Source organism: Rhineura floridana, chromosome 6, assembly GCF_030035675.1.
Source record: "Rhineura floridana isolate rRhiFlo1 chromosome 6, rRhiFlo1.hap2, whole genome shotgun sequence".
Classification (NCBI taxonomy): domain Eukaryota; kingdom Metazoa; phylum Chordata; class Lepidosauria; order Squamata; family Rhineuridae; genus Rhineura; species Rhineura floridana.
In genome coordinates this window covers 44,773,357-44,801,039 of record NC_084485.1, presented here as the reverse complement: position 1 = coordinate 44,801,039, position 27,683 = coordinate 44,773,357, and the positions used below count along the sequence as shown (strand labels likewise).

The window sequence follows — 27,683 nt, the reverse complement described above, 5'->3', positions numbered from 1 at the left end:
GAGTGTGACCCTCTTACGGTTTGGAAACTGCAGCTCATGCAAAACGCTGCGGCCTGATTGTTGACTAGGACCAAACGATCCGAACATATAACACCTGTTCTGGCCCGTTTGCACTGGCTGCCTATATGTTTCCGGGCCAGATTCAAAGTGTTGGTTTTGACCTATAAAGCCTTACACGGCGCAGGCCCGCAATACCTGATGGAACGCCTCTCCCGATATGAAACTACCCGTACACTGCGTGCAACATCGAAGGCCCTCCTCCGTACCGACTCATAAAGAGGCCCGGAGGATGACGACAAGATCTAGGGCCTTCTCAGTGGTGGCCCCCAAACTATGGAATAGTTTCTGTGACGAGGTGCGCCTGGCGCCAACTTTGCTCTCTTTTCGGTGCCAGGTTAAAACGTACCTCTTTTCCCAGGCATTTTAATATTTTAATATTTTAATATTCTTAGTATATTTATTACATCTTAGTATACTAGAACAATTATGTAATATGTTTTTAGTCTTTGGAATTTTGCTATGTGTGTGGTATTGATATGTGATTTTATTATATTGTATTTTAAATTTATGCTGTTCACCGCCCAGAGAGCCGTTGGCTGTGGGCGGTATAGAAATTGAATAAAATAATAATAAAATAATAAATTACTCTTACTTGATCTCTCAGTGGCTTTTGATATCTTGACCATAGTATCCTTCTGAGCCGACTTGGTGAGGTAAGTATCAGAGGCTCTGTTTTACAGTGGTTCCAATCCTATCGCCAGGGTCAGTTTCAGTGGATAGCATTGGGTGATTGTCTTTCAGCCCCCTGGCAGTTGTGCTGTGGGGTGCCAGAGGGTACCATCTTGTGTAGATGTTTAACATCTATATGAAGCCCTTGGGAGCGGTCATCCGGAGATTTGGGGTGAGGTGTCAGCAGTATGCTGACGATACCCAGCTCTATTTCTCTGTAACATCTGAATTGGGAGAGGCCATGCAAGTCCTGGACCAGTACCTGAACTCGGTGGTGGGCTGGATGACAGCCAATAAACTGAGTCTGAATCTTAGCAAGATGGAGGCCCTGTGGGTAGGTGATTCCTGGATCCACATAACTGGGGAATTGCCTGCTTTGTATTCCCTCTGAAATAAAGTTTGGTAATCTGGAGGTGATCCTGGCTCCATCTTTGATGCTAGAGGCCCAGGTGACCTCAGTGGATAGGAGTGCATTTTACCAGGTTTGGCTGGTAAGACAGCTGCGGACGTGTCTGGACTGGGAAAGCCTGACTACTGTTGTCCATTCACTGGTAACCTCCAGGCTGGATTACTGTAATGCTCTCTATGCGGGGCTGCCCTTGAGGTTGGTCCGGAAGATGTAGCGTGTAAAAAATGCAGTGGCATGACTGCTCATGGGGACAGGATATCACCAACATATTAGCTTGCTGCTGAAAGAATGCACTGGCTGCCTATTAGCTGCCAGGTCAAGCTGATGGTACTGCTTTTGCTGTACAAAGCCCTGTACAGCTTGGGACCAAGATACCTGAAAGATACTCTTACTCCTTATATACCTAAGTCAATCACTGCGCTCTGAAGGTGAGGGCTTCCTGCAGATTCATCTTATCAGGAGGTCTATTCCACACAACATAGGAAATGGACCTTTAGTGTAGTGGCACCCGCCATTTGGAATTCCCTTCCCTTAAATATTAGACAGACACGATCTCTGTTATCTTTTCAGTGCCTACTGAAGACCTTCATCTTTCAACAAGCCTTTTAAGTAGAGACCTTACCCCAATCTGTGTCTGTGTTGGAATTGCTTTTAAGATGTTTTTAGATATATTTTTTTAAAAAGATGTTTTTAAGATTTTTTATTTTTAAGATGTTTTTAAGATTTTTTATTTTGATATTTTTTTGTCCTTTGGTTGCCGCCCTGGGCTTCTTGTGGGAGGAAGAGAGGGGTAGAGATGACGACGATGATGATGATGATCTATTTGGTTGGAGCCAATGGTGACAAAGAGGAGAGCAACTACTGTGCAAAGTGACAGTATCACACTCAGAGCACTAGCACAGAGAGCACTGGTCTGGGATTGTTTGTGTGGTTTATGGTTATTTGGGTCTGTTTATGGGTCATAGTCATGATTTTATTGTAATGTATTTTATACTATGTCTTTGGTTCTTATTGGTGCTTCCAAATAACATGTTTATTGAACATTCATCTTGATTTCTGGGAGGGAGATTGGATGAAGCTGACTTTTTAATGAGCATTCCAATTTGTTTGCATCAAAGGAAGTGTTATTCCACATTTTCCAATGCATTTTCCTGTCACTTTCTTTATTGCAAAAAGGAATATTATTATATTATATATCTAGAATATTATATTATCCAATATTTTGGGGAAGAGGATTTCTTGCACAAGACCTCCCAATCAGCCATAGTATCATAATCACTGAATCATTTTGGCTGAATCAAGACTTTATGTAGGCCTTTTAAGACATGGCCTCACAGTGATTTTCTACTCTGCAGTAAACTTCATCCTAGGTAGGTCAAACCTCTTACTGAATGATGCAATATTAGATTTCAGCTGTCATTATGCCATTGAGAGTACTGCTTCTCCACTCTTTGAAAGAAGCAAGCTAATGTTTTTGCTAGGACAAACTATAATTCATTTGCTGGGGAAGGGGAAAAAAAACCAACACATTCACTAGGGCTTTTAACAAGTGACCGGAAGGTTTTTGCAATCAATCAGGTCAAAGCTTGATGAAAACCGGAGCTCCCAGAGTGAGAAATAATTCACTCCACTCCTTTGTCATAAGACTAGGGATGACGAGAGAAAATAAAAACATAATCACATGCTGAAATTCAGCAATAAACTCACTTTGCAGATGGAGACTGTAACAAAAACATGGCACCTGTTGCAGGCCTGCTATGAAAGAATCAATGCCGGATCCACTCAAAATAGAAAAGAGCAGCACATCCATGACTTGTTAGTGTGTTCACTTGTCCCTTTGTCACTGTTGTTGGTCCTTCCCTCAGGCTAAGGAAAGTTTGAGATAAAGTTAAACAAATGTGTGACACTAGATTGTATAATAATAATAATAATAATATGGAGAGTTTGGTTCCATCTGTACTATACATTTAAAACACTCTTATACTATTTTAAATAGTCATGGCATACCCCCAAGAATCCTGGGAACTGGAATTTGTTAAGGGTGCAGAGAGTTGTTAGGAGTCCTCCCCCCGTTCCCTCACAGAGCTACAGTTCCCAAAGTTCCCTGGGAAGAAGGATTGATTGTTAAACCACTCTGGGAATGATACTGCTTTAAATGAGTAGTTCCTTTGAATGGGAACAGCAACAAGAGCAAAGAACAAAATGCCTAGAGAAGTGATGGGCATTCATCTCTTAGGAGCCATTTAGATTTTAGAGCATTTTTACCCAATTCTTCAGCCAAAAAATGCTCCCAAAGCAGCTTATAGCAAGACAGCCCCTGACCACAGATTTAGATTTACAATCTAAGAGATATGACTCAAAAAAGGGGGGGGGATGGGGAGAGAAGAGGGGAAAGCCACCTCGGGCATCAAGCCTTAAAGCTAAATAGTAGTTCTTGTAGTGACTGGATTGCAGAACACGCAAGAGCAACATTTCCTTTGGAAAGTATCAGACAAAGACTTTTTAAAAATATTCAAGCCTCATTGCATATCCCTTCTCCCATAACCTTGCTTGATGTTATGTTGGTATAGAGCTGCTAAGGTTGGGGAAGAAATTCAATTCAATTCACATTTAAAGCCAATTCTACCAAATTTGCACTTTTTGAAACAATACACAAGCCAAAACATAGACATCCTCTAAAATTTGCACATCTCCAGCGTTTGTAATGTGACTCTCCAGCCAAGTAATGTGTACAAAAATGCATATACTGGAGTAAAGTGTGCATAAAAATGCATATATTAGTGAAAATAACATTTAGAAATTCATTATATTAGTGGAGATTGGTGTGCAAAAATGTATATTTTAGGCAAAATTGCATACAAACATGTATATTATGAGAAATTAGTACTAAAGCGCTGATGAATATTCATAAGGACATTCGTTTTTAAAAAGCACAAAAGGATATGTAAATGTGAAGAATTCAACTTCAGATTGGAAAAATGAGAAACTGGGAGAAACCAAAATTGAGAGATTTGCCCATCCATAGGAGCTACTAGTACTGTTCTCCCATTGCATGTCCCCCCTGCACATCATCATACACATTCTCACACATGCATACTCCATGTGCGAAATGTGGCTAAGAAATGGTTCAGCCCAGGATAACTGGAAAGCTGGCATGAGTAGCCCAGTCTTCTCTCACAGCTCTGATTTTTTAAGAACTATCTATTGAGAGCTGAGCCCACTGACATTGCATTGTGGGAGTAAAAATGGAAATCAAAGTCTAGCTCCATGTTCTGTCCCAATTGTGTATGCAGAGTGAAGATCTATTCAGATTGATCTGGGTGTATGAATAATTCAGAAGGCATGAGAGCAGCGGGAAAGGCAAATTTGACATGCCCAATGGTATTCCAAGGCCACCGCCGCTCTGCATATTGAAAACAGAGCTCAGTCCTCCTTTCTGCAGCCCTGTGCAATCAAAGTGGCAGGCAGAAGAGTCTTTGCTAGAGAGCAGAATCTCACAGTTACTTGAGCAAATACTATGAATGCTAAGGAAGGACTGGAGTGGCATAAAACAGAGAGGTGGCAGGGAGAAAGTTACAGAGGCCTTGGCCCTGAGTCCACAAAATCAGGAGGGGGCTCACTTGAAATTGACTGGTAGAGGAGTGTGGAAAGGCAGATAGCTGTTAAGCACCCTCTTCCTCACCTCCCGAGGAGGCAACTTTCAGCTGAGAGGCCTGAGTTACAAGGCAAAGAGATGTTTGAGAGAAAATATATTTTTATTCTCTTCCACCACACGTGCCATTTCCTTATCCCAGTCTTCCAAGAATGGTCTCTCACAGGAAGGAATAGGGGAGGCATGGAGGTGTAGTAATAGTTTCTCAACAGGGGGTGGAGGTAAGCAAGCCTGAAGCAAGCCTCATAAGTCTATGACCAATATAGTCCATTCTTCCTTCACTTTTAAGGGCTGTATTTCTGGGATTCTTCAGGTAAAAAGCCAGTGTGGTTCAATGGTAACACTGTTGGACAAGGACCTGGGAGACCAGGGTTCAAATATCCACACAGCCATGAAGCTTGCTGGGCCAGTCACAGTCACTCGGTCTAATCTACCTCACGGGGTTGTTGTGAGGATAAAATGGAGAGGGAAAAGAACACTACCTTTAACTCCTATAAATGTAATTATAATAAATAAATAAATAAAATGTTGTACCTTGGCAAAACATAGTAACTTTCCCTTTCTGTTATGTGTTTCTGGTTAATCTGGGTAGCCATCCCAGAATGGCCACCATCAAAGCAGTTATCCCATTGGTCCTAATCCATCAAAGGATGATGGTAATGAAGATGATAATGATGATTCCTTCTGAAGTGATGATTCCATGCAAGAATTCCCACTAAGAGACACATTGCATCATCTTTGCAGGGGGCAGAAGCCAGGGCTGGTCCTAACATTAGGCAGAGTGAGGCAACTGCCTCAGGCGGCAAATGCTAGGCAGCAGGGAGGGCAGCGAAGCCTTGGAAGAGAGAACCATGTCGCCACACAATCTACATCTCCTAAGCAACCCTCCTGCCCCAGGAAGCAGCTGAGGCGGCCAGTGTTGAAATAAGAGTCAGCTGCCAGGATTCTGGCTGGATTCTGTACGTGGAACTTTTTGGGGGAGGAGTACCATCTTGTCCATCACCGCAGGCAGCAAAACTTATTGCACCAGCCCTAGTGGGGGGAGTGGGTTGTTCCCAGATTTACTAAGAAAGCAATGCAGATATTTGCTCTGAATCTTCAAATCACCTGAGAAAAATGAAGCCCTGTGTTGTCCATTTCCTATCCGTTTCCCTCGTATGCTTTCATCAACCCTCCCCCTTTGACTACTGTAGCCAAGAGGACTCCAGGGGTGCCACACAGCAGGTGAGAGAGGACAAGAGGATAAAGGGATGAGGGCAAATGAGGAGGAGGATCAATGGCTGTTTTGTCTCCCGCTTCATCAGTGCCGCTCCCAGTTGTAACTTGGCAACCCTATTTGTAACTATGATCACAACTAAACCATAGATTTAAAATCACATTTAAAGCACATTTCTTCCCCCAAAGAATCCTGGGAATTACAATTTAATTCTCACAGAGCTACAATTCCCAGCACCCTTAACAAACTACAGTTCCCAGGATTCTTTGGGGGAAATAATGTGACTTATTTCTTCTTATTCAGTAGGAAAGACACCAAGCAAGGGAGTAGCTCTCCCTACCTATTGGACCTCTTTTCTAAATAAGGGGGGGAACCTCTACATATCAAAATCCTGATACTGTAAACTGAAAGTTAGGCTTGGGTGTCATCAGAGACCCAATGAGGTTAAAGGTGCCACAAGACTGTTGTTTCTAGGGTTTTGTGTGGATTTACTTTCTGCCTGAATAATAGCTGCCAAATAGACAAGTTGCCCATCAACTTGGTTTTCAACAGTTCCCTTAGTTTTCTACAGATTTTTAATGGTTCATCTTTGCTATATGACCACCATTGCCTCCATTTATGCTCCTTTCAGGGTCTTTTCCTTAGGATGCCAGTGTCTTCCTGACCCTCCCTATCTTGCCTACTCAGGTGTCAAGATGTCATTGAAAGTGCAGACGAGTAACATCACAAACAAGAATGACCCCAAATCCATCAACTCCAGAGTCTTCATTGGGAACCTCAACACAGCAGTGGTCAAGAAGTCTGATGTAGAGACCATCTTCTCTAAGTACGGCAGGGTGGTGGGCTGCTCCGTTCACAAGGGCTATGCATTTGTACAGTACTCAAATGAGAGGCACGCACGGGCCGCTGTCCTGGGGGAGAATGGGAGAGTACTCGCCGGGCAGACATTAGGTAAGGACTCATCACATCTTTCTCTGTGTGGAGCTTCGTATGCGTGTGAGGGGTGGCAAGAATTTCTATTCAGTTTGCATCTCAAGCTGAATCTATCAAATTCACACTTTCTGAAACAATATGAGAACCAAAACGCAGCCATCCTTTGAAATTTGCACATATTCAGATTTTGCATTGCAGTTCTCCAACCAAACAATATTTTTAAAAATGTATATATTAGGAGAAAGTGTGCATAAAAATGAATATATGAGTGAAATTAACATAGAAAAATGCATTATATGATGAGAGATGGCTTGCAAAAATGTGTGTATTGGTCAAAACTGCCTATAAAAATATGCTTATTAGGAGAGATTTGCACCAAAATGTGGCAATTTTCATGAGGATTTTTTTTAAATGCAAATTGCTGCAGAAATGTGGAGAACTTAATTTAAGATTGGAAGAATGAGACACTCAGAGAATCAAAACTCACAGATCTTTCCATCCCTAATGTGTACACTAAGAAAAAACTCAGACGCTATGGAATTAGGGGAAGGTCTTTTCTGTGTAAGGTTGACATGAATATTCCTCAGGTTTGACTTTTGCATGGAAAGTTGTACTTTGAAGAAAAATGTTTAGTAGAAAAGCTAGGCAACCTATGCAAAAAAAATATATTTTTTGAGGCTGTTTGAAGAGAACTACTGTGAGTTCTCCAGGAGGCATGAAGGTCCTCAGCAAGCCCAAAGAGACATGCTTGAAAATGCTCCACAATCTTGGCTAAAATAGGTCTGCAGTCCCAAAGCGAGCCCAGAAAGGACAAGGTTGGAGATGCTGATGCTGCAAAAAAGTGATACGGTCCTCAACAAGCTTTCAAAGGACACAGTGGAAGAAGCCATTTAAGAGCTGTGCAGTCCCAACTCTCTCTGTGTGTGTGCATGCTTGCGTGCATGTGCTATAGTTATGGATGAGGGAGAAATTAAGTCCCATTCACATTTTAATGCAAACCTACCTAAACAATATACAAAGCAAAATGCAACTGTCCTTTGAAGTTTGCACTTCTCCAAATTTTGTGATGCAGTTCTCCAACCAAATAATGTGCAGGAAAAATGTGTATCTTAGGGGAAGTTCTTTTATTTATTTAAGTCATTTCTATACCACTTAATATATATAAAATCTCTAAGCAGCGTACAGAAGATAAAACAACAGCAAATATTATAACAATAGTTTAATTCTGTTTTAATGCTGATTTTTATATGTTTATATGTTCTTAATGATATGTACTTACTTTTATCTGGAAGCCGCCTTGAGTTCCAGTTTGGAAAAAGGGCAGGGTATAAATAATAATAATAATAATAATAATAATATACAATAAAACCACAAAGTTATGCATAAAAATGTATACTGTGTGTATTTGTACCAAAACATACTAAATTGCTTGCAATAATGTGTATATAATGTGTGTGTATATGAAGGCAAAAGTGCATATGAAAATGATTGTATTGGGAGAAATGTTCCCTAAAATGCTGTCGAATTTTTGTGAGGACTTTTTAAAAAAATTATATTTGCAAACTGATGCGGAAATGTAGGCAACTGAACTTAAGGTTGGAAAAATGAGAATTGCAGAGAAACCAAAGCTGATAGATTCATCTGTCCCTTTTCTCTGAGCTCCATGATAGAGCACATGCTTTGCACACTCAGGTCTCAGGTTCAATTCCTGACCTTTCCATTTTTATTTTTAATAAAAAGGATCAGGTATTCTGGAAAGCCATGTCAGCTGGGGAATAGACAGAGCTGGACAAGCTGGATAAATAGCTATGTCATTATAGTTGTTATTTCTATGCTGTCTTTCAGCCAGAAAGACCCCCGAGGTGGCTCACAAATTCAAAATTCAAACAATGAAATGCAACATACAGCAAACTGAAAGCATCAGTATATCAATAAACAGTATGACCTGGGATCAGGCAGTTCCTAGCTAGGTTGCTCACATAGCTTGGAGACTATGCAGCTCTTTTAAAAGAGACAAGTCATTTCAGAGTAGAGATGGGGAATTTTTTTTTTTCTGTCAAGGGCTGCATTCCTGCAGTGACAGTTTGGGTTCCATGCCGGTGGTAGGGATGAAAGAGGAATATGGTTCAGTTCACATGTAAAGGTGAATCTATCTAATTCACACTTCCTGAAACGATATGCAAACATGGTCATCCTTTGAAATTTGTACTTCTCATAATTTTGCAGTGCAATTCTCCAGTCAAATAATGTGTACAAAAATGCACATACTGGGTAAAGTGTGCATAAAAATGCATATATTCATGAAAATAATATACAAAAAGGCATTTATATATGGGCAAAAATGTGTATTACTGGGCAAATTTGAATACAAAAAATTGAATTTGAATTTTCATGAGAACTTAAAAAAAAGAATCCACAAATTGATGTGGAAATGTGAAGAACTGAAATGAAAATGAGAAAAAATGAGAAACTGAGATGAACCAAAATTGACAGATTTAACCATCCCAAGCTGGTGGTGACAGAGCTACAATTCCCAGAATTCACTAGGAAGAGAAATTGCTTGTTAAACCACTCTAGAAACTGCAGCTCTGTGAGGGGAATGTGGGTCTCCTAACAACTCTTAGCGCCCTTAACAAACTTTGGTTCTCAGGATCATTTGGGAGAAGCTGGGACTGTTTAAAGTGGTATAATACCGCTTTACAGTGCAGATGGGGTCCTGCTAACAGTGGCAACACACCAAAGGGGGAAGGGTTCCTCTCACAAAGGTAAAAAAGAGGCTTTGTTTATGTCCTAGGCTGAGTAAAGCCATGACTCAAAACCACTGTTATTGTTTTGGAACAATTCAGTGAGAAAAGCGACTAACAAATATAATAAACAGACAAGCAAATTCCAATAAAGTTAGTGTGAGCAAAGGCCACAACTGAAAATGGGAAATGGTGAGGAAAGCCATTTTTCCGGCTTTGGTCTTAGCCAGGAGTAAGAATTCCCCCCCATCTTAATCAATAATCAGTAATCTCAATGATTCCCCCCATCTTAATCAGTAAGCAGCCTTAAGAATCAACCTGCTTCTTGTTGTTGAGTTACTTCTCATATACTTTGAAGCTAAAGCTGATTGCTTGTCATCTTTAATTTGCACCCATACTCTAGGTATCTTTTCTTTTGCATGAGTAAAGTGTTCACATTTTACAAGTTTATACTGCAAATGCATGCCACAAAAAGAGTATAACATTGGCTGGGCTGGGAAGCAGTTTTTAAATGATGGCTATCAACCACTTAAAGAATTGGTTTGCTGCCTTTTAAATGATAATCAATTAATTGCTTAATTAATTTACTTAAATGTGCATGTTACTATCAACATCTCAAAAAGGAAGTACAATATTACTGTTTGGTGTTGATAGATAACCTTTTCTGCATTACCTGTTCGTATAGCAGTAATAGGGAATATAGCCAAATAGCCTCAAAAAGTAGGTTGTCTCCACTTATAGCAGCCCGACTTATTATGGGGGGATGTCCTTGCTGATTAATCAACTAACATTTTAGTTAATGAATCTACCAATTAAGCTAACTGCAGCCTCGGTTTAAAGGCAACTAGCAAACACTGGTGAAGTAGGCCAGCCTGGCTTATATTCGTTTGCTGTCGTTCTTTGCAACTAACTTCTGCCTATTAGGGGCAATTTGCTGTAGATTTGTTTAAGACTTTGCTGCAGACGTTCTAAAGCCAGGTGTGTGAGTGTCGAGTATTTTATTTTCTGTAGTGAGGCCACCAGCTGCTGAACATGAAGTGATTATTATGTTTGTTGTAATGTGCGCTACAGCAGCACTGAGAGGTCCCAAATCAAATTAGGCATCTAATGTGGCACACACTGTGAAAAATGCAAAAGGCTTATTCTCAGTGCTTTGGTGCCATGATACATGGCCACAGCCCCCAAATGTTCACATATTACAAAAAGCAGCCCATCTACCACTAAACAGCCCTGAGTGCACACAGTGCAGGAAGAGGTTTTAATCATGAGCTACTAGAAGTATAATAAGAGAACACTATACAGAAACCACAATATTTCCTTGGGGATAATCCTAATTACCTCCACTGCAAACATAACATGTGAGCAAGCTCCCTGTGAAAAACATGTCTTTGGTGGATATTGTTCTTCGTTTAAACCTTCCTTCTTTTTTTAGTATATGAGTGCTGCATCCAATATACCTCATTCTTTATATAATCTCTGCTTTAATACATTGGGTGATGTATAATACCTTGTCCAAAGCCCTTGTTACTGTTTGACAAGTGAATGGAACCTTTTCACTCAAATCACATCTACTCCCACCCACCTCTCTGCAAACTCCCTTGTAGCTCAGTAATATAGCACATGCCTCACATATATTAGGTTAATGCTCTGGTTAAAGGATCTGGAGTAGCACAGCTGGGAAAGCATGTGGAATTGTGAGAAAGTCCACGGCTCAGTGGTAGAGCACATGCGTTGCATGCCAAAAAGTCTGAGGTTCAATTAGTGACATCTCCATTTATAGGATCTCAGGTAATGGAGCTGAAAAGAGCCATGTCTAACAATTACAGTAGCCATTCCCAGTCAGAGGAGACAATTACTGCGTCAGATGTGCCAACCTAGTATAAGGTATCTGTCTGTCTGTCTGTCTATCTATCCCACCCTTCCACCCAGTAGGAGCCCAGGGCAGCAAACGAAAACACTCTAAAACATCATAAAAACAGACTAATATATATTAAAACAAAATATCTTTAAAAACACGTTAAAACAAAACATCTTTTAAAATGGGAATTCCAAAGGGTAGGTGCCACTACACTAAAGGTCCACATCCTATGTTGTGCGAAATGGACCTCCTGATAAGATGGCATCTGCAGGAGACTCTCACCTGCAGAGGGTAGTGATCGACTGGGTATATAAGGGGGAAGATGATCTTTCAGCTATCCTGATCCCAAGTTGTATAGGGCTTTGTGCACCAAAACTAGAACCTTGAACTTGGCCCGGTAGCTAATGGGCAGCTACTGCAATTCTTTCAGCAGCAGGGTGACATGTTGGCAATACCCTGCCCCAGTGAGTACTCATGCCACTGCATTTTGTACCAGCTGCAGCTTCTGGACCAGCCTCAAGGGCAGTCCCACATAGTGTGCAATAGAGTAATGCAGCCTGGAGTTTACCAGGACATGAACAACAGTGGTCAGGCTATCCCAGTCTAGAAACGGCTGCAGCTGTCTTACCAGCTGAAGCTGGTAAAAGGCACTCCTAGCCACTGAGGTCACCTGGGCCTCTAGCGACAAAGATGGATCCAGGAGTACCCCCTGACTATGGACCTGCTCTTTCAGAGGGAATACAACCCCATCCAAAGCAGGAAACTGACCAATTATCCGAACTCGGGAACCACCCGAGGTAGCTTCACATGTAACTAGTCAAATGCAGGGTGTAAAAATATAAGATGGGCCATGTTGAATCAGACCAAAGCTTTTCTCACAGTGGCCGACCAGAGGATGAGGATGATTAATTGAGTTATATACTGCTTACATGCCGTAATGGCTTCTATGTAGTTTATTATTATTATTATTAATATTAATATCAATATTAATATTAATATTATTAATATTAATATTAATATTAATATTAATAATAATAATAATAATAATAATAATAATAATAATAATAATAATAATAATAATAATAATATGGCTCCTAGGAACATCTGTTGTTGCGGGAGAAGGCATTAACAAGGATCTCATTCTCAACCCAGCAGCAAAAAAGGGAGAAGGGGTTGTGGCTATGACTATCATGAAGGGATCCCGCACTTCTGAATTTGCCACTACATTACTGGTTGATGCATCACCAAACCTGGCGATAGGCACTTTTCACCACAGATGGTTCCAAGAGCATCCCTAAACTGCATCCCTTCAAAGGAAATGCAACCCCATCCAGACCAGACAAACTCCTTGGACCCAGGAACCATTTACCCCCAGTGTCTGTCTTAGCAGGACTCAGTTTCAGTCTATTTGGTCTTCATCCATTCCATCACTGCAACCAAGCACTGGTTCAGCAGATGTCTATGGGAAACCCTCGAGCAGGATATGAGCACAGCAGTATTCTCCCCAATTTGAATTCCAGCAACTGGTATTCAGTGGCATAGTGCATCTCATCATAGAGGCAATATATAGCCATCATGACTAGTATTCACTGATAGCCTTATCCTCCATGAATTTATCAAATCCAAATTTTTAAACCTGTTTAACTATGTGCTGTGTGAAGAAGTACTTCCTATTGCATGCACTGACTCTCCCATCACTCAGCTTCATTAAATAACCCCAGGTTGTGAGAGAGGGGAAAAAACATTTCGTTGTCCACATTCTCCACACCATGCATAATTGTATATAACTGGGTTGTTTTCCCCTTTCTTGCCTTTTTTTTCTAAACTAAATAGTAACCTTTCCTCATGGGGGAGTTGCTTCAACCCACTCAGCATTTTGACTGACTTTTTCTGAATCTTTCCCAGGTCCAAAATATCATTTCTGAGATGCAGTGACCAGAACTGTGCACAATATTCATAGTGTTGCCATCCCATCAATTTGTAAAATGCATCCCACTTCTGAAAAACATTTAGATGCTTGTAAGAAGATACAGCAGTCCGACTGTAGATAAATTGTGCTCTTCAATTACATAAGAACATTTAAAAATTGCATTTTCTAGATCAGACCAAGGATAATCTAGTCCAACATTACACTTACAATGTGGCCAACCAGAATTCTCTAGGAAACTCACAATCAACTTGATGCTTGTTTATCCCCAGCATCTGATTATAAGTTATAAAGTTTTCAGAGGTACTAAAACCACAGAGATCAAGGCACCTTTAAGTCAGGTGCACATCACTGCAAAACAATACCCCACATATTTGTACCTTTTCTGTTAGAAATGCACCACACTTGCACTAACGGGAGGCTCTTCTAACAACTCTCAACACCTTTAACAAACTACAGTTCCCAGGATTCTTGGGCCAAGCCACATCTGTTTAAAGTTGTATAACTTTTTGTGATGGTACTCACTGGTAAAGAGTACCAGCACCTCTTTTCTTGTCTCTTGAAATCTTTGATTTTAACACTAATGTTAGTGCAACCCTGCTGGACTCAGATACTGGCAGGAGAACTTTCTGGCTGGGTATTTCTCGGATGTCCTTATTACCACATCTTAGTACTAGTTTAAGTACTTGGGGTGGGTGGGGGGTCTGAAAATCAGGGCTGGTGCCAGGTATGATTGGCCCCTTGGGCACCAGCCTGCCCTGGGCCCACAGCACCACAGCCCAGCACCCCCTCCTGATATAGGCACCACAGGGCTAATAAGCCCACCCACATGCCCCACCTACTTCTCGCATCAGTGTGTATGACCTGCGCATGTAGCGTGCACGCCTGCCATCACCCAAGATGGCAACAGGAGCATCAACCCCTTAGGAAAGCCGCTGCCACCATCTTACGTGCACACTGACAGAAGAGGTAGGTGAGGTGTGCAGGTGGGCTTATTGAAGCCCACACTGCCTGTATGGGGGGTACCTGGGAGCTACTCCTGCATGATCCACAGCGGCATCAGGTTGCAGGACCCAACACTGCCACAAACTGCAGAACAGGAGTGCCACCCTCCCACCCTTTAGGAGCCCTTAGCCAGAGTCCAATCTGGCTGCCCTCTGGCACCAGGTCTGCTGAAAATTTATCTATTAGAGATAACACAACAATTGGGGCAGATTTTAATTCACCTTGATTCTCTCTCTCTCAACCCCCCCCCCTCACTAATTTTGTTTTTAAAATAGTCTTGTTAAATGCAAAATGCATTTCACATAACTAGCTAGGGATGGGGGAGAAATTCAATTCAGTTCACATTTGAAGGTGAACTTACTTAATTCACACTTCCTAAAACAATATGAGAATTGAAACACAGCTGTCCTTTGAAACATGCACTTCTCCTAATTTTGCAATGCAGTTCTTCAGCCAAAAAAAATAAAAGAGAACAAAAATGTATATACTTGGGTAAAGTGTGTGGGAAAATGTATATATTCGTGAAAATGACATACAAAAATGCATTGCATATGGGAAAATTGCTTTAAAAGTGTATATTATGCAAAAAAATGTACATTAGGAATAATTCACACTAAAATGCTGATGAATTTTCATTTTTGTTTTGAAAAATTGCAAACTAATGTAGAAATGCGGAGGACTGAACTGAGACTGGAAAAATAAGAAATGGAGAGAAGGTGAAATGGACAGATTCATTGATCCCTATGTGTAGCTTGGCCCATACAATCCATTATAGTGCAGAGTGTACAGTAAGATTATAAGAGAAGCCTGCCAGATCAGGCCAAAGGCTCACCTAGTCCAGCATTCTGTTCTGACAGTGTCCAATCAAATGCCTGTGGGACGCCTGCAAGCAGGGCCTAAGTGCAAGAGCGCTCTTCCCTCCAGCAACTGGTATTCAGAAGCATGCTGTCTCTGATGTGGCCATGCGTTTCTGTATTTTAACTGGTATTGGAAAAACAAACTTTTCACATGTGTCTCAAAGTTCACCAACCAATATACTGCAGGGCACACCTATAATAGTGACAGTAACTATCTCAATATCTGTTTGCCTGAAATGAATTGTTTCTTCCTGTAACTTTTTTATTTATTTCTTTGCGTAATGCTTTGAAATGTCACCTGCTGAGAAGCTCTTGTCACCAGGCATAAACTGAGAATTGTTGTTGAAGATAGCATTTTCAATCAGAAATTGCCATTTTTGATCTCCCAGTAGGTGGTGGAGATATTGAAGGCGACAGGAGTGCTAGACACACATGTGCAGAGGCCCAAAACCTATTCCCACCCTGCACAAAGTCTGGCATAACAACCTGAAATAAGAACTCAAAACATTTTGTTAGAAAATGGATATTGTCATTGTAATGGCGATCATTTTTTTTACTCTGTGTGTGGGGGTGTAGTTCTTCAAAATGACACACAATGCTCTCTGGTTATCTCACCTTCTTTTACAAAGCTTAAGCAAAACTGAAATGCAGCTTGCAATTTATTTTTATTTAACCAGATTTATAAACCATTTAATTAAAAAAATAATCAAATAAAATAGCAAGCTTTAAAAATAAGTAGACATAAGAAAATGATCAACCTATGGATAAACTGAACTATTAAAAACAAATATGCATAACAAAATCTGGGTAGGCTTGTTTTTTGAACATGGGCTCTTGTTTTCCTTGCTGAACTATCCTATCCACTGTTAACCATCCTGATTTTGAGCAATCTGATCTACTCTGAAACTCCTAGTCAAATGCTAAATTGCAGATCTTCTGGAACCAAAACTGTGGCACAGTGTTTTTCTCCCCTAATTAGACTTGTTCAGATGACAGTAAGAAAAAAATCCCACAACCTTATGAACAGTAACTGAAAACTCCAGTTGATCATGCCCTCAATTCAGAACTCCCTTCTGAGTTGTGGCCACTATACGTTTTTATAGCTTGCAGCCTCCTTCAAGACTTTTGTGAGCCTCAGTGCAATAATACAAAGGCTATGGCACACCAGTTCTGCTATGACATATGAATTCAGCTTACCGTTGTCCTCCCAGGAGCAAATGATGATTTGCAGGAGGCATTTTCTCATACAAACCAGGACAAATGGAGAAAACCGTTACAGCAACTTATATGTCTATCCTTGCCTTGGCCAAGGTTGGCTCTTAGATTTTAAGGAGACTAATAGCAAGTTACGGATGTTGACCTTTTGTCATTAAAAGGAAAAGCATTCAGACCTGCATGCTGGCTGGGGTGCCCAGATTTAGAAGATAGCGTGGGAATGGGTATGAGAACAACAGTTCTGATTACTTGTGAACATTGACGACAAATCCCTTCACTGCCCTTCCCTACCACCACTTCCTCTTCCCAGATCAGGGAATAGGGATTCAGCCTGTGCTGGATGGGATTACACTCCCCCTGAAGACACAGGTTCGCAGTTTGGGTGTGCTCCTGGACTCAGCTCTGAACTTGGAGGCCCAGGTCTCGGCCGTGGCCAGGAGTGCCTTTGCCCAGTTAAGACTAGTGCGCCAGCTGCGCCCGTTCCTGGAAATGCCTGATTTGACTATGGTGATGCATGCCTTAGTTACATCCCGTTTAGACTACTGTAATGCGCTCTACGTGGGGCTGCCTTTGAAGACTGTTCGGAAACTTAAACTGGTACAAAGAGCTGCAGCCAGAGTATTAACAGGGGCTGGTTACAGGGACCATACAATTCCCTTGTTACAACAGCTCCACTGGCTGCCAGTTTGTTTCTGGTCAAAGTGCTGGTTTTGACCTTTAAAGCCCTATATGGTCCAGGTCCAGGCTATTTGTCAGACTGTATCTCCCTATATGAGCCTGCCCGGGCCCTGAGATCTTCAGGAGAGGCCCTTCTCTCAGTCCCAATACCCTCGCAAGTGTAATTGGTTGGGACACGAGATAGGGCCTTCTCGGTGGCTGCTCCTAGGTTCTGGAACTCCCTTCCTAGGGAGGCACGAATGGCCCCCTCCTTGCCATCCTTCCGTCGGCAAGTAAAGACTTTTTTATTCCAACAGGCTTTTGGGATAGAAGGTGTTTAGGATTGGGCTTTACAAGGCTTGTTTTATTATTTTATATTGTTATTTGTATCATTTTAAATTGTTTTTAGATTTTTAAGTGCCTTTTACGGTTTTAAGGTTGTGCGTAGTTTAATTGTATTTTAATTGTATGTTTTTCTATGTTTTTAACTACATGTAGTTCTATTTGTAAGCCGCCCTGAGTTCCAGTTTGGAAAAAGGGTGGGGTAAAAATAAAGTTTTAATTCAATTCAATTCCAATTCCCTTCCTTCAATCCTTATGTATGTGCAAGTCCTAAAACCTGTATTGAACTAAACATAGAATGCTTGTTCAAAAGGGTTTACAGTGTTAAACCACTCTCATGTGAAGTTCTATAGCAGATATGCAATCTCTCATGGCTTGAGTGGCTTTGCCTCTAGTCTTCAGTGGCCTGGAAAACAGGAAGCACTGTGTGACATAGACCTGCCTTCACCAACCTGGGGCACTCCAGATGTTTTGGGCTGCAACTTCCATCAGCCACAGCCAATGCAGCTGTGCCATAGCCATGCCTCTGCAACAAACAACAGTCCTTTCCCGGTATAGGAGTACCACAACCTCCAACTGGACAGCAGAGCCAGCCCTACTATCAGACAAAATGGCATGGCCCCTCAGGCAGTTGATTTTAAGCCTCATGAAAGAGCAGGAAATTGTTAGCTATTTGTTAACTGTATTTTTACTGCCAGAAGGGGGAGAGCTCTTTCTGGGATTTCTACCTGAGGTGCCAAAATAACTTGGCCAGCCATGGTTACAATATACTTTGATTTGGGAAGGGAGAGTGTCATTTAGTGCTGTGCCTCAGGCACCAAAAATGTCTGAGGTGGTGCCTAAAGGTTGGCTACCCAAAGGTTCAATGGTACACTGTTCCTGCCATCATTATAGCCCTATTCAAGCATTATACTCCTGGGTAGTGATGGAAGATTTTGTCAGTTTCAGTTCTCTCACTATCTCATTTTTCCAATCTTAAATTCAGTTCTCCTGTTTTCTGCAGCAATTTGTGGTGTGCGTTTTTCTCATGAAAATTCTGCATTTTTGTGAGAATTTCTCCTAATAAATACATTTTTATGCAGCTTTGACTAATGTACACATTTTTGCAAGCAATTTCTTCTATTATAATACATTTTTGTACATTATTTTCACGATTATATTTATTTTTATGCACATTTTCTCCTAATATATGCATTTTAAAAACATTGTTTGGTTGGAGAACTGCATCATAAAATTCGGATAAGTGCAAATTTCAAAGGATGGTTGTGTTTCAGTTCTCATATTGTTTCAGAAAGTGAAAATTTGATAGATTCAGCTTCCAATGCAAACTGAATTGAATTTCTTTCCCATCCCTACTCATGAGTAAGACCAACTCATGGGTATGATTCCTTGTCTATTAGGGATGGGCAAGAATTTCAATTCAGTTCACATTTCAGTTACCAAATTTGCACTTTCCAAAACATCATCAGAACCAAAACATAGCCATAATTCAAAATTTGCCCTCTTTTGAATTTCACAATGCAATTCCGCAACCAGTGTTTATTAAAATGCATATATTAGGGGAAAGTGTGCATATATATGAGTGAATGAATATATGAATATATGAGTGAAAATAACATGCAAAAATGCATTATATTATCAGAAATTGTTTGCAAAAGTGTGTACATTAGTCAAAACTACTTACAAAAATGCGTTTATTAGGAGAAAATGCATTAAAATGCTGGTTTTGTAAAACTGACTTGTAAGGAGTGCATGGTTAGGAGATTAGGAGATATCTGCACCAGTCCAAAGAAGTTTACTAAACTGTAAGTCACCTCATACAGGCTTTGGTAATAGGGAAATATATTTAATTTTATTTAATTAAACTATTAATCACTTAAAAGGCAGGTTATCTGACAGCTTTAGATGAAACATATGCCAAAAAAAACCCAAGAACCAGCTACATATACATTTTCTATTTTTCACAAAAGGAAACAGACCACAACTCCTTTTCTTATATTTAAAGGTATGCAAATAACAATGAACCTGCTTCTGAAAAAGCTGTAATAACAAAAATAACATTACAGTATACTTCTGCATTAAGGATGGAAAGAGAACCACACAGCATTTATTCCAATTTGTTATTTATTGCAGATATCAACATGGCTGGAGAACCAAAGCCCAACAGGCCCAAAGGCCTGAAGAGAACAGCATCTGCCTTGTACAGGTAAGTTCAGTTCTTGAGATTTCCACATCTTGAAATGAAGCTGTCAAACACAAGCAGGGATGTTCTTCATAGTCTGTATTTGCCATGCCCTGTGGAATGTGTGCTCTGGTACAGAATAGGGGTGGACTTTTCCCATGTTCTTACCAGGTTTAGGGTTCACTCTCAAAACAAGTGTCAGATTTTCCCTTCCCCCTGAAACAGGGGCAACTGTTTTGGGGGGACAGAGAGCTATGTCTGCCAGGTTTGTGGGGCGGGGAATGTTTACTATAAATGGCAGTGCCTTTTCTTCTTTTCTGTTTCAAACCTTTTTAAAACCCATGAAGACAGTAGTGATGGGCTTCCTCTCCTCTTCCCCCTCACTCAGCCATGCATCTGAAGGTCAAGCCACAGTGGCCAGAGTACTTGCTGTTTGTATAGAATATTTGCAATTTAAATCTGTCTCCATTTGCACTTTACAACAAGCCACTCTTAATATCAGGATAGCCTGAACACACATATTCCGGGGTGGGTGTGTCACAGTCTTCCCTCACACATTCACAAACATGCATGGGGGAGGAGGAGATCATACCTGCAGGCCACGTCCACTGACTGCCCATTCAGCACCAGTGTGAAGGGGCTGTGCATGTGTGCAAATATATACACATAGGCCTCTACACAGGGAGAAATCCTTGGAAAATCAGGCTTCTCCCTCATGTGGAGAAACCCTACATGTATACATCTGTATGTGCATATAGCCCGTCACATTGACACCAAAAGCATGGGTGGTGAAGGATGTGACCAGCAGGTGCACTGATGTGCAGGGGGTGTTGCCTGTGGACATGTTCGTATGGGAAGGCAATCATGTGAATCGCCTCGAAATGTGTGCAGATGAACAAATAACACTGATGTGCAGCTTGCCTGCCATCTCTCAACTCTCTTCAGTAATCATCTTTCCAGATATTAAGGGTTGCATCCAATGCTGTGCAAGCAGAATTCTGCTCATGCAACAGGACTTCAGTTTCTTTCCTTCCTCATGTGCCCCCCAAAATCTGTTCTGGAGCATCCCTCAATCCTCTGGAGCTGGAGGGAGTTGGAGGGAACAGGAGAGGAAGTTCTATTGTGTGCAGAAATATAAAACTTTATATAAAAATTAAGACAACATAGTCTGTTGCTTAGTCAGAGCTGTAGCATCGGAGACAGCCTACATGCTGCTAAATATTCTATAATCAAAACACCTCCAGTTTACAAACACACCTATAGCCAACAGGTATTTCTCTCAAACTTTAAAAAGCAGGAAAGTTGGCATTTCATAGTCTAAACCACTTCCTGTGTAGCTTGGAAGAATTTGGTAACATGTGCCTCTGACCATATGGTGAGTGCTGGTAACACCTGCAATCAGCCCAAATAACAGAAACAAGACATGTGACACAGGAAGCCCATGCTGTTCTGGTAATTCGCATAAGCACAAATCAGAAGGAAAAAGTACAAACCTATGGTTTTCAACTCAGAAATGCTTACTCAACCAGCTTACCAGTTTTTATGGTTATATTTAAGAAACTCAGGGAGAACACACAAGTTAAAGTTTATAAATTGGTGCAATGAATCCCAGAGGTTTAACCAGCGGCCATTTTCTCTTTCCTTTTACAATGTTCATAGAAGAGGGAAGTGGAGCAAGTCTCTTCTGGGCATGCCCTGCACTATGATTGACTCTAATGTTAACTTTTAAAAATTCATTGAAAATCAACTGCTGCATTTTTTTAAACTTAGAAACACTAAAAGACACTCCACCCATCATGGGGCTAGCAAATGGAACCACTACAGGTGCTGTAATTGTTGTCAGATTTTTAATAATTAAAGGGGGAAAGGGGTAAAAACAAGTTGAGAAAACAGAGTGCTGCACTTCTGAGTTGTTTCTGATCAAGTTTTTGCCTTTAACATGTTGATTCTCCCTGAGTTTTTTGAATATCACTATGAAAATTGACACCCTTGTTAAGCAAGTGATTCTGAGTCCAATGGTATAAGGTATGTAGTTTTCTATTGCTATTTGTGTTTGTATGAACTGCCAGAAGGGCATGGGGGGTAATTTTGATTTAAAATGGTAGAATGCGATTTTATCCCATCAGCTAGAGATACAGGTACCACACCTGTATAATGACTGAGGGCACAATCCAACTGACCTTTTGTCCAGGCTGGGGGGAGTTGGATTCTGCAGACCCCCAGCAGCACTGGCGTCGCAGGCCTCCACTGGCAGCCGTCTTCCACTGCAGCTGAGCCGTGCCACTGCCAGGGGTCCGCTGGGAGCGGCCAACCCAGCAGATGACAGGCTAGCAGAAGTCCCCAAAACAGGGCATTCGGGGGGGGCGGAGCCACAGGAGGGACTTATGCTAGATCCTCCTTGCATTCTGAGCCGTCCCCCAAGTCCTGATCCACCTGGAAAGTCCACCAGGCCAAAGGCTGGTGCAGTAAAAAATGGTAATGTCCATCTACAGGGAGCACTTACTCCCTGGGAGGCCAATTTGTGGGAGCCAGCGTTTTCCTTCCCACTCATGCACGCAGCTCCCGACAGAGCTGGCACTCAGCCGGGCCAGCAGCTCCCAAGTGGGAAGTGGATGCCCCAGAGCTTTCCTCCGGCTCCTCTTCCATCGGCCCCCTTCTGCCAGCTTCCCACCATTTGGATTGCTCTGAAAGTTGCATATTCTATTTTTAAAAGAGCATACAAATCCACTGTAGGATTAAACATTCTTATATTTAAAAGTGGAGGGAGGAAACATACCTTGCTTCAGAAGTTGGCACAGGCTTTTGCAGAGTCAGCAACTATCAGAGGAGCCAACAGGATTTTCTGGACCTTGTACGCTGTAAGTGGATTGGGCCCCCTGCTTCCCACACACACACAATCTATTGGCAACAACTGCTGCATATGTACATATATTAACTTAGACTAGCCTACCTCACAGTGCTGTTGCAAAGGTAAAAGGAAGGAGTGGAGGATAATGTACACAATCTTGGGTTCATGGGAACGAAAAGCAAGATACAAATATATAATGTCATTTACAGATCATTTAAAGAAAAATAAACATGCAACAAGCCCACTTGCTTTAACTTCTACTTTTTGTAGTCCTTATATTTATAGCAAAATTCCAAAAAAACCCAAAAAACTAAAGTAACTCCCCCCAAAAAATAACAAGCAAAAAATTCTCCAAGTACATGCAGTTTCACAATGTTAGTATCTGAACTACCAATCTCACAGGGCTCTTGTGAAAATAAAAAGGGGAGATGGAAAGACAGTGTATACAGCCTTGAGCTCCTGGGAGGAAAAGCAAGATACAGATATACAGCAAGCAACAGTTACTTTAAGGATGTGCTGTTTCACAACCTTGCCAACCTTGATAAACAAAAAAAGTATCCTTGTAGTAAAGTGCAATCTATAGGAATTTTAATTTGCTGCAAGTGTAAGGTGTTTGATGGTTTTATGTTTGTATTTGCTGATTCAGTTTGTATTTTATATTTTTGTTCTATGATTACTGTATATTAATAAATAACAGCCCAGTGATGACAAGCAGACTAGTATTTAGTTATTTATTTAAAAACATTTCTATATCACTTAATATTTCAAAAATATTTAAGCAGTGTAGTGGGGGATATGTAGTGGGGGGCATGGAAAACAGGGGGGTCATTGTGATATCACTTTTTTCTCAGTAGGAAGCCTCATTTATTTCAAGAATGTTACTTCCAAGAAAAACATAGCAAAGCCAGCCAATTAATATAGTGTAAAGTAGGGATGGGATGCATTAGCTGGTGTCTCTTTGAAAGCACTCTGTCAACCTAAAAGGCAGTATTCATTTGAGTTCATTCTTTGTCCATTTTGGTATTTTGAAAGGCTCTATCAATATTTTCAAAGGAATTATCAATATGTTATAAGAAAAGCTTCTTCGCATTCTCCTCCTCCTCCACTGTTATAGGCTATTATAAGGTTGCCTTGCTTCATCCCCGCTTGGAGTTTGAACTATTCAAGTGGAGGGGGGAGGGAGAGAGAGAGAGAGAGAGAGAGCTGTACTGTGCTGTGAGTAAAATTCAATTTGAACAATTTGAGGGAATGTTCAAGAGGGAAAAAATCTTGTGTCAGGGGAAAGCTGCTGATGTTTGGAGCAAACAGGATCACTCCGCCAAGATGGAAAAAATGCAGACCATTCAAAAATACAGTGCTAAATCCAAATTCAGTTGAATTCTTGGCCATCCCTAGTGTAAAGGCAGAACACTTGGGGAATGAGTAATATAATGTGGACATGGAGGAAAATGGTACACAGGCAGACTATCCTCTTCTGTTCAGTGCCAGCCTAGCAGTAACAAAAATGAGCTTCTCCTGTTTTTTTCTACTGCTCTGGGAGGCCCCCTTCCCAAGTCTCAGGTGGGGGTGGTCAGCATTCCTTCCTTTGATTGCATAGCAACAGTTATTAAGTGGGGAGGTGAGTACGTAAGCAAAAATTTGCAAGCTGATGTGGAAATGTGGTGAACCGAGCTTAAGATTGGAAAAATGAAAAACTGATGGAAACTGAAAAAGACAGATTTGCCCCTCTCTAGGCAGTAACCAAGAAATAGGATGAAGGGGGCATGTGGAGGAGTTTTGCAATGACTATCACCGCAGGGTAGTGAACATCAAACAAGACTACAGAAATGAAAATGGTAGAGAAAAGTGTAGGAGGAAGAACAACTAGTAGATAAGGGAGGGGGAGAGAAAGAGATCTCAGCAGATGGTTTTGCTTTTAGCATTGAAGAGGGCGGCAAATCTTGGGCAGGGAGCCAGGAGGAGGGAGTCAGTGTGACAGGCCTTAGCAGAACATCAAGACTAGAGAAGTGCTGTGAATTCCTAATGTCAGTGTAGATCAGAGAGGTGTAGTATTGCTGCTTAGCCATGTACATGACACAGAAAAAGGGAGCATGAGTTCATAGTGGATGAAATCATTAGCCAGAATCATTTTTTGTTACCCACCAAAGGCATTAAGCTGTACAAGAACATGAGTGAAAATTTCAGATAGAGGCAGTGAGGCCTGGATGTGGATGGGAAGAGAAAATCATATGATGGGAAAGAAGGGCAGAAATGTAAGAAGATGGTTATGATGACAGGGATGAATTGAAGGTGGCAACTTCAGGATCTATGGAACATAAAGAAACAGAAGAGGAGGAGAACAGAGAGAGGATATAGCAGAGGACAATATTTCAGAGAAGATCACTGGATCAATGGACTGGAGCTCAGGGAAGGAGCAGGGGGCAGAACATAGGGAGGGTGGGCTGTGTGCAGTGTTGAAGGAAATAAGATGATTGGATAGAGAGAACTGCACATGAGAGATGTCAAATACAAAGCAGCTCATGATGATGGACAAGATCAGGAGAGTTCCCAAGGCAAAATGTAATACATTCTGAATATAGTGGCTTGGTTTTTTATTCTTGTTCAAAAGGTTGCTTCCTAACTGGTTAAGTGAATGTGTGAAATTACAAAAAGAAGCCAACACTTACTAAAAAAAAGAGTCACCCATCAGCTGTCAGATCTGTCAAATACCAACTACTGTTGTAGATCAACTGCCACTTAATCTCAATTATCAAATACTGTGGAATATCAGACATTTACATTCAATACACTGTGTTTGATGAATAATAATAGAATATTCAGTCATCAACATCCCCAGTGGGGAGTTCTGAGGAATACCTTTTTGCCAAATTAATTTCAGCTTCTTTCTCTGCAAAATGACTCCTGCAAAGAATCATCTCTGCAAAGAAAGTTATTTTCCGAGTCAGTCCAAAGTACATCTGAGAACTGATACAGATGACTGTTTGCTGTTTACATTTTCTAAAAGTGTAGATTTCATTTATACACCACTGTTACATGGTGGACCACACCCAAAGTGGCTCTACTCAAATTATAAAATATATATATATATAAACAATTCATTACAAAACAAATGCAAATAAAGCACTGAAAGTGAACTGTAGACTAGTGGCAGCATGGTAATACTTAGTAATTACCAACATACATGGCAGTATACTGCAGATGACAGACTTCAGTGTGATTGCAGTCTCTCCATGTTGGAATTATAAGCAGCTACCAAGTGACAAATGGTCAACCGTTAGACTGCCTCAGCCTTGCAAACCCCGTTTTCATTGCAGGACAGAATGGACGACAAGGTAGAGAAATATTTGCTGGTATCATCATCATGCTAGTTGTGCAAAGTTATCTAGGGAATAATTCTTCAACCTTGGGCCCTCAGATGCTATTGAACTACACCTGCCATCATCCCCAGCCAGCTTAGCCAATGAACAAGGATGATGGGAGCTGTAGTCCAACAACATCTGTGGACTCAGGGTTGAAGAACACTGATCAAGGTTACAAAGAAGTGATAGTTTTTATCAGTTTTTTGGTTACCCAAATTGTGAAATCTGTATAATCATTTTCCAGATATGGGGGAGGTAGGGATTTGGGGGGGGATTATCTTCCTGTCTTCATAATGATTCAAGTAAAAGAAACTCAGCTGGGAGATGAGATAGTTTTCATCCTTTGCCAACATCTCTACTTAATAGCACTCTTGTCAATATAATCTCTTCCACTCTGCCTCTTTCATTGTATCATTACTTCAGGTAAATCTTGGTAGGCCCTTTAGCTCAGCTCCTGCAACTTTGAAAAAACACATCTGAAGATTAAAGGGAAGTCCTGGTCCTCTGGCTTTTATTACCCTCAGGCTTTCTTCTCTGCCTGGCCTGATGTTTTGCCCCCATCTTTGTTATTATGTTACCTTCAAGCAACCGTAGACACATCAAACACTCTGATACATCACTTGTGTTATTAAGACATGAAATCATATCTAATAATAAATAAGATAGCAAAATGGGGGGTGTTTAGAGGAAGAGAGTGAGACGGCCTTTGCCCACTTTCTAGCAGAACTTATTGAAATATGAACACAACACTACACCCTCCCATATCCTTAAAGAACTGATGAAGAAGGATTTAATTCTGGTGGAAAAGGTATGGACACTAAGAAAGTGTGTATTCTACATGGCCATGTTATTTGAAAACTATATATAATTCCAGGCATTTATTTATCTACTTATTAGATTCATATCCCGCTCCTCCTCCCAAGGAGCTCAGGGTGGCAAAGAACATAGTAGTAAAACAATACCATTGAAAATCAAATCAAAGTATTGGGTTGTATTTCCTGTAGCACTACTGTGAACATTCTGCCAGCAACAGAATCATCTGCACCTCTCCTCCCTCCCCTCCCTGCATGACCCCTAAATCTGGGGACACTTAGTTGTATTAAGTGTAGCACTAAGGAGATCATTCCATCAGCAATGGAATGATCTCCCCTTGTCCCCTCCCTGCACCCCTCTAAATCTGTTCTGGGGCTTCCCCCAGTCATCCAGAGTGGATTTGGAGATGGTGTGGGGGCTGCATGGGGGAGGAGAGGGGGAAATCCCCTTATGCTAGTGCAACAAGAGATTAATTCAGCCCATATTTAAATCATTTGAAAACAATTAAGAGAATCTATAAACATCTAAAAACAGTCACATACCCTCAACAGGTAATAATTTCAGGGTTGCCAGAAACAGTACTTTTTAGTCATCAAATGCCTGAGTGGACAGGAATGTTTTTAGATTCCTCCTGAATGTTAATAATGAGTGAGACAGGTGCACCTCACCAGGCTGGGCATTTCACAAACAGAGAACTGTCACTGAAAAGACCCTGTCATGAGTCAGCGCCAATCGGCCAGCTCCCAGAGGTTATTTGGATGTGTCATTTTGGATTCCTCAAAATGTCGGCCTGCACAGGTTCTATCCAATGCCATTATTACACTCATGCTTGTACAACAGAGCTTTCCTCTCCTCTCCCCTGCAGCGCCCGCATACTTTCAAAATCCAGAGGGTTCAGGGACCCTCCCAAGCAGATCTGGGGGGGCATGGAGAGAGG

General features: G+C 41.2%; 1 protein-coding gene across 9 annotated transcripts in view; it reads left to right on the top strand.

Annotated features, from left to right (window-relative positions):
- The window catches only part of RALY (RALY heterogeneous nuclear ribonucleoprotein), a 390,500-nt gene that overhangs the window by 320,701 nt on the left and 42,116 nt on the right, over positions 1–27,683 (top strand). For all 9 annotated transcript variants that reach the window (XM_061631638.1, XM_061631639.1, XM_061631640.1 and 6 more), the window contains 2 exons: positions 6,694–6,957; positions 19,678–19,750. In XM_061631638.1, the coding sequence (XP_061487622.1) occupies positions 6,702–6,957; positions 19,678–19,750 (329 nt within the window). In that variant the 5' untranslated portion in view covers positions 6,694–6,701. The remainder of the gene's footprint in view (positions 1–6,693; positions 6,958–19,677; positions 19,751–27,683) is intronic.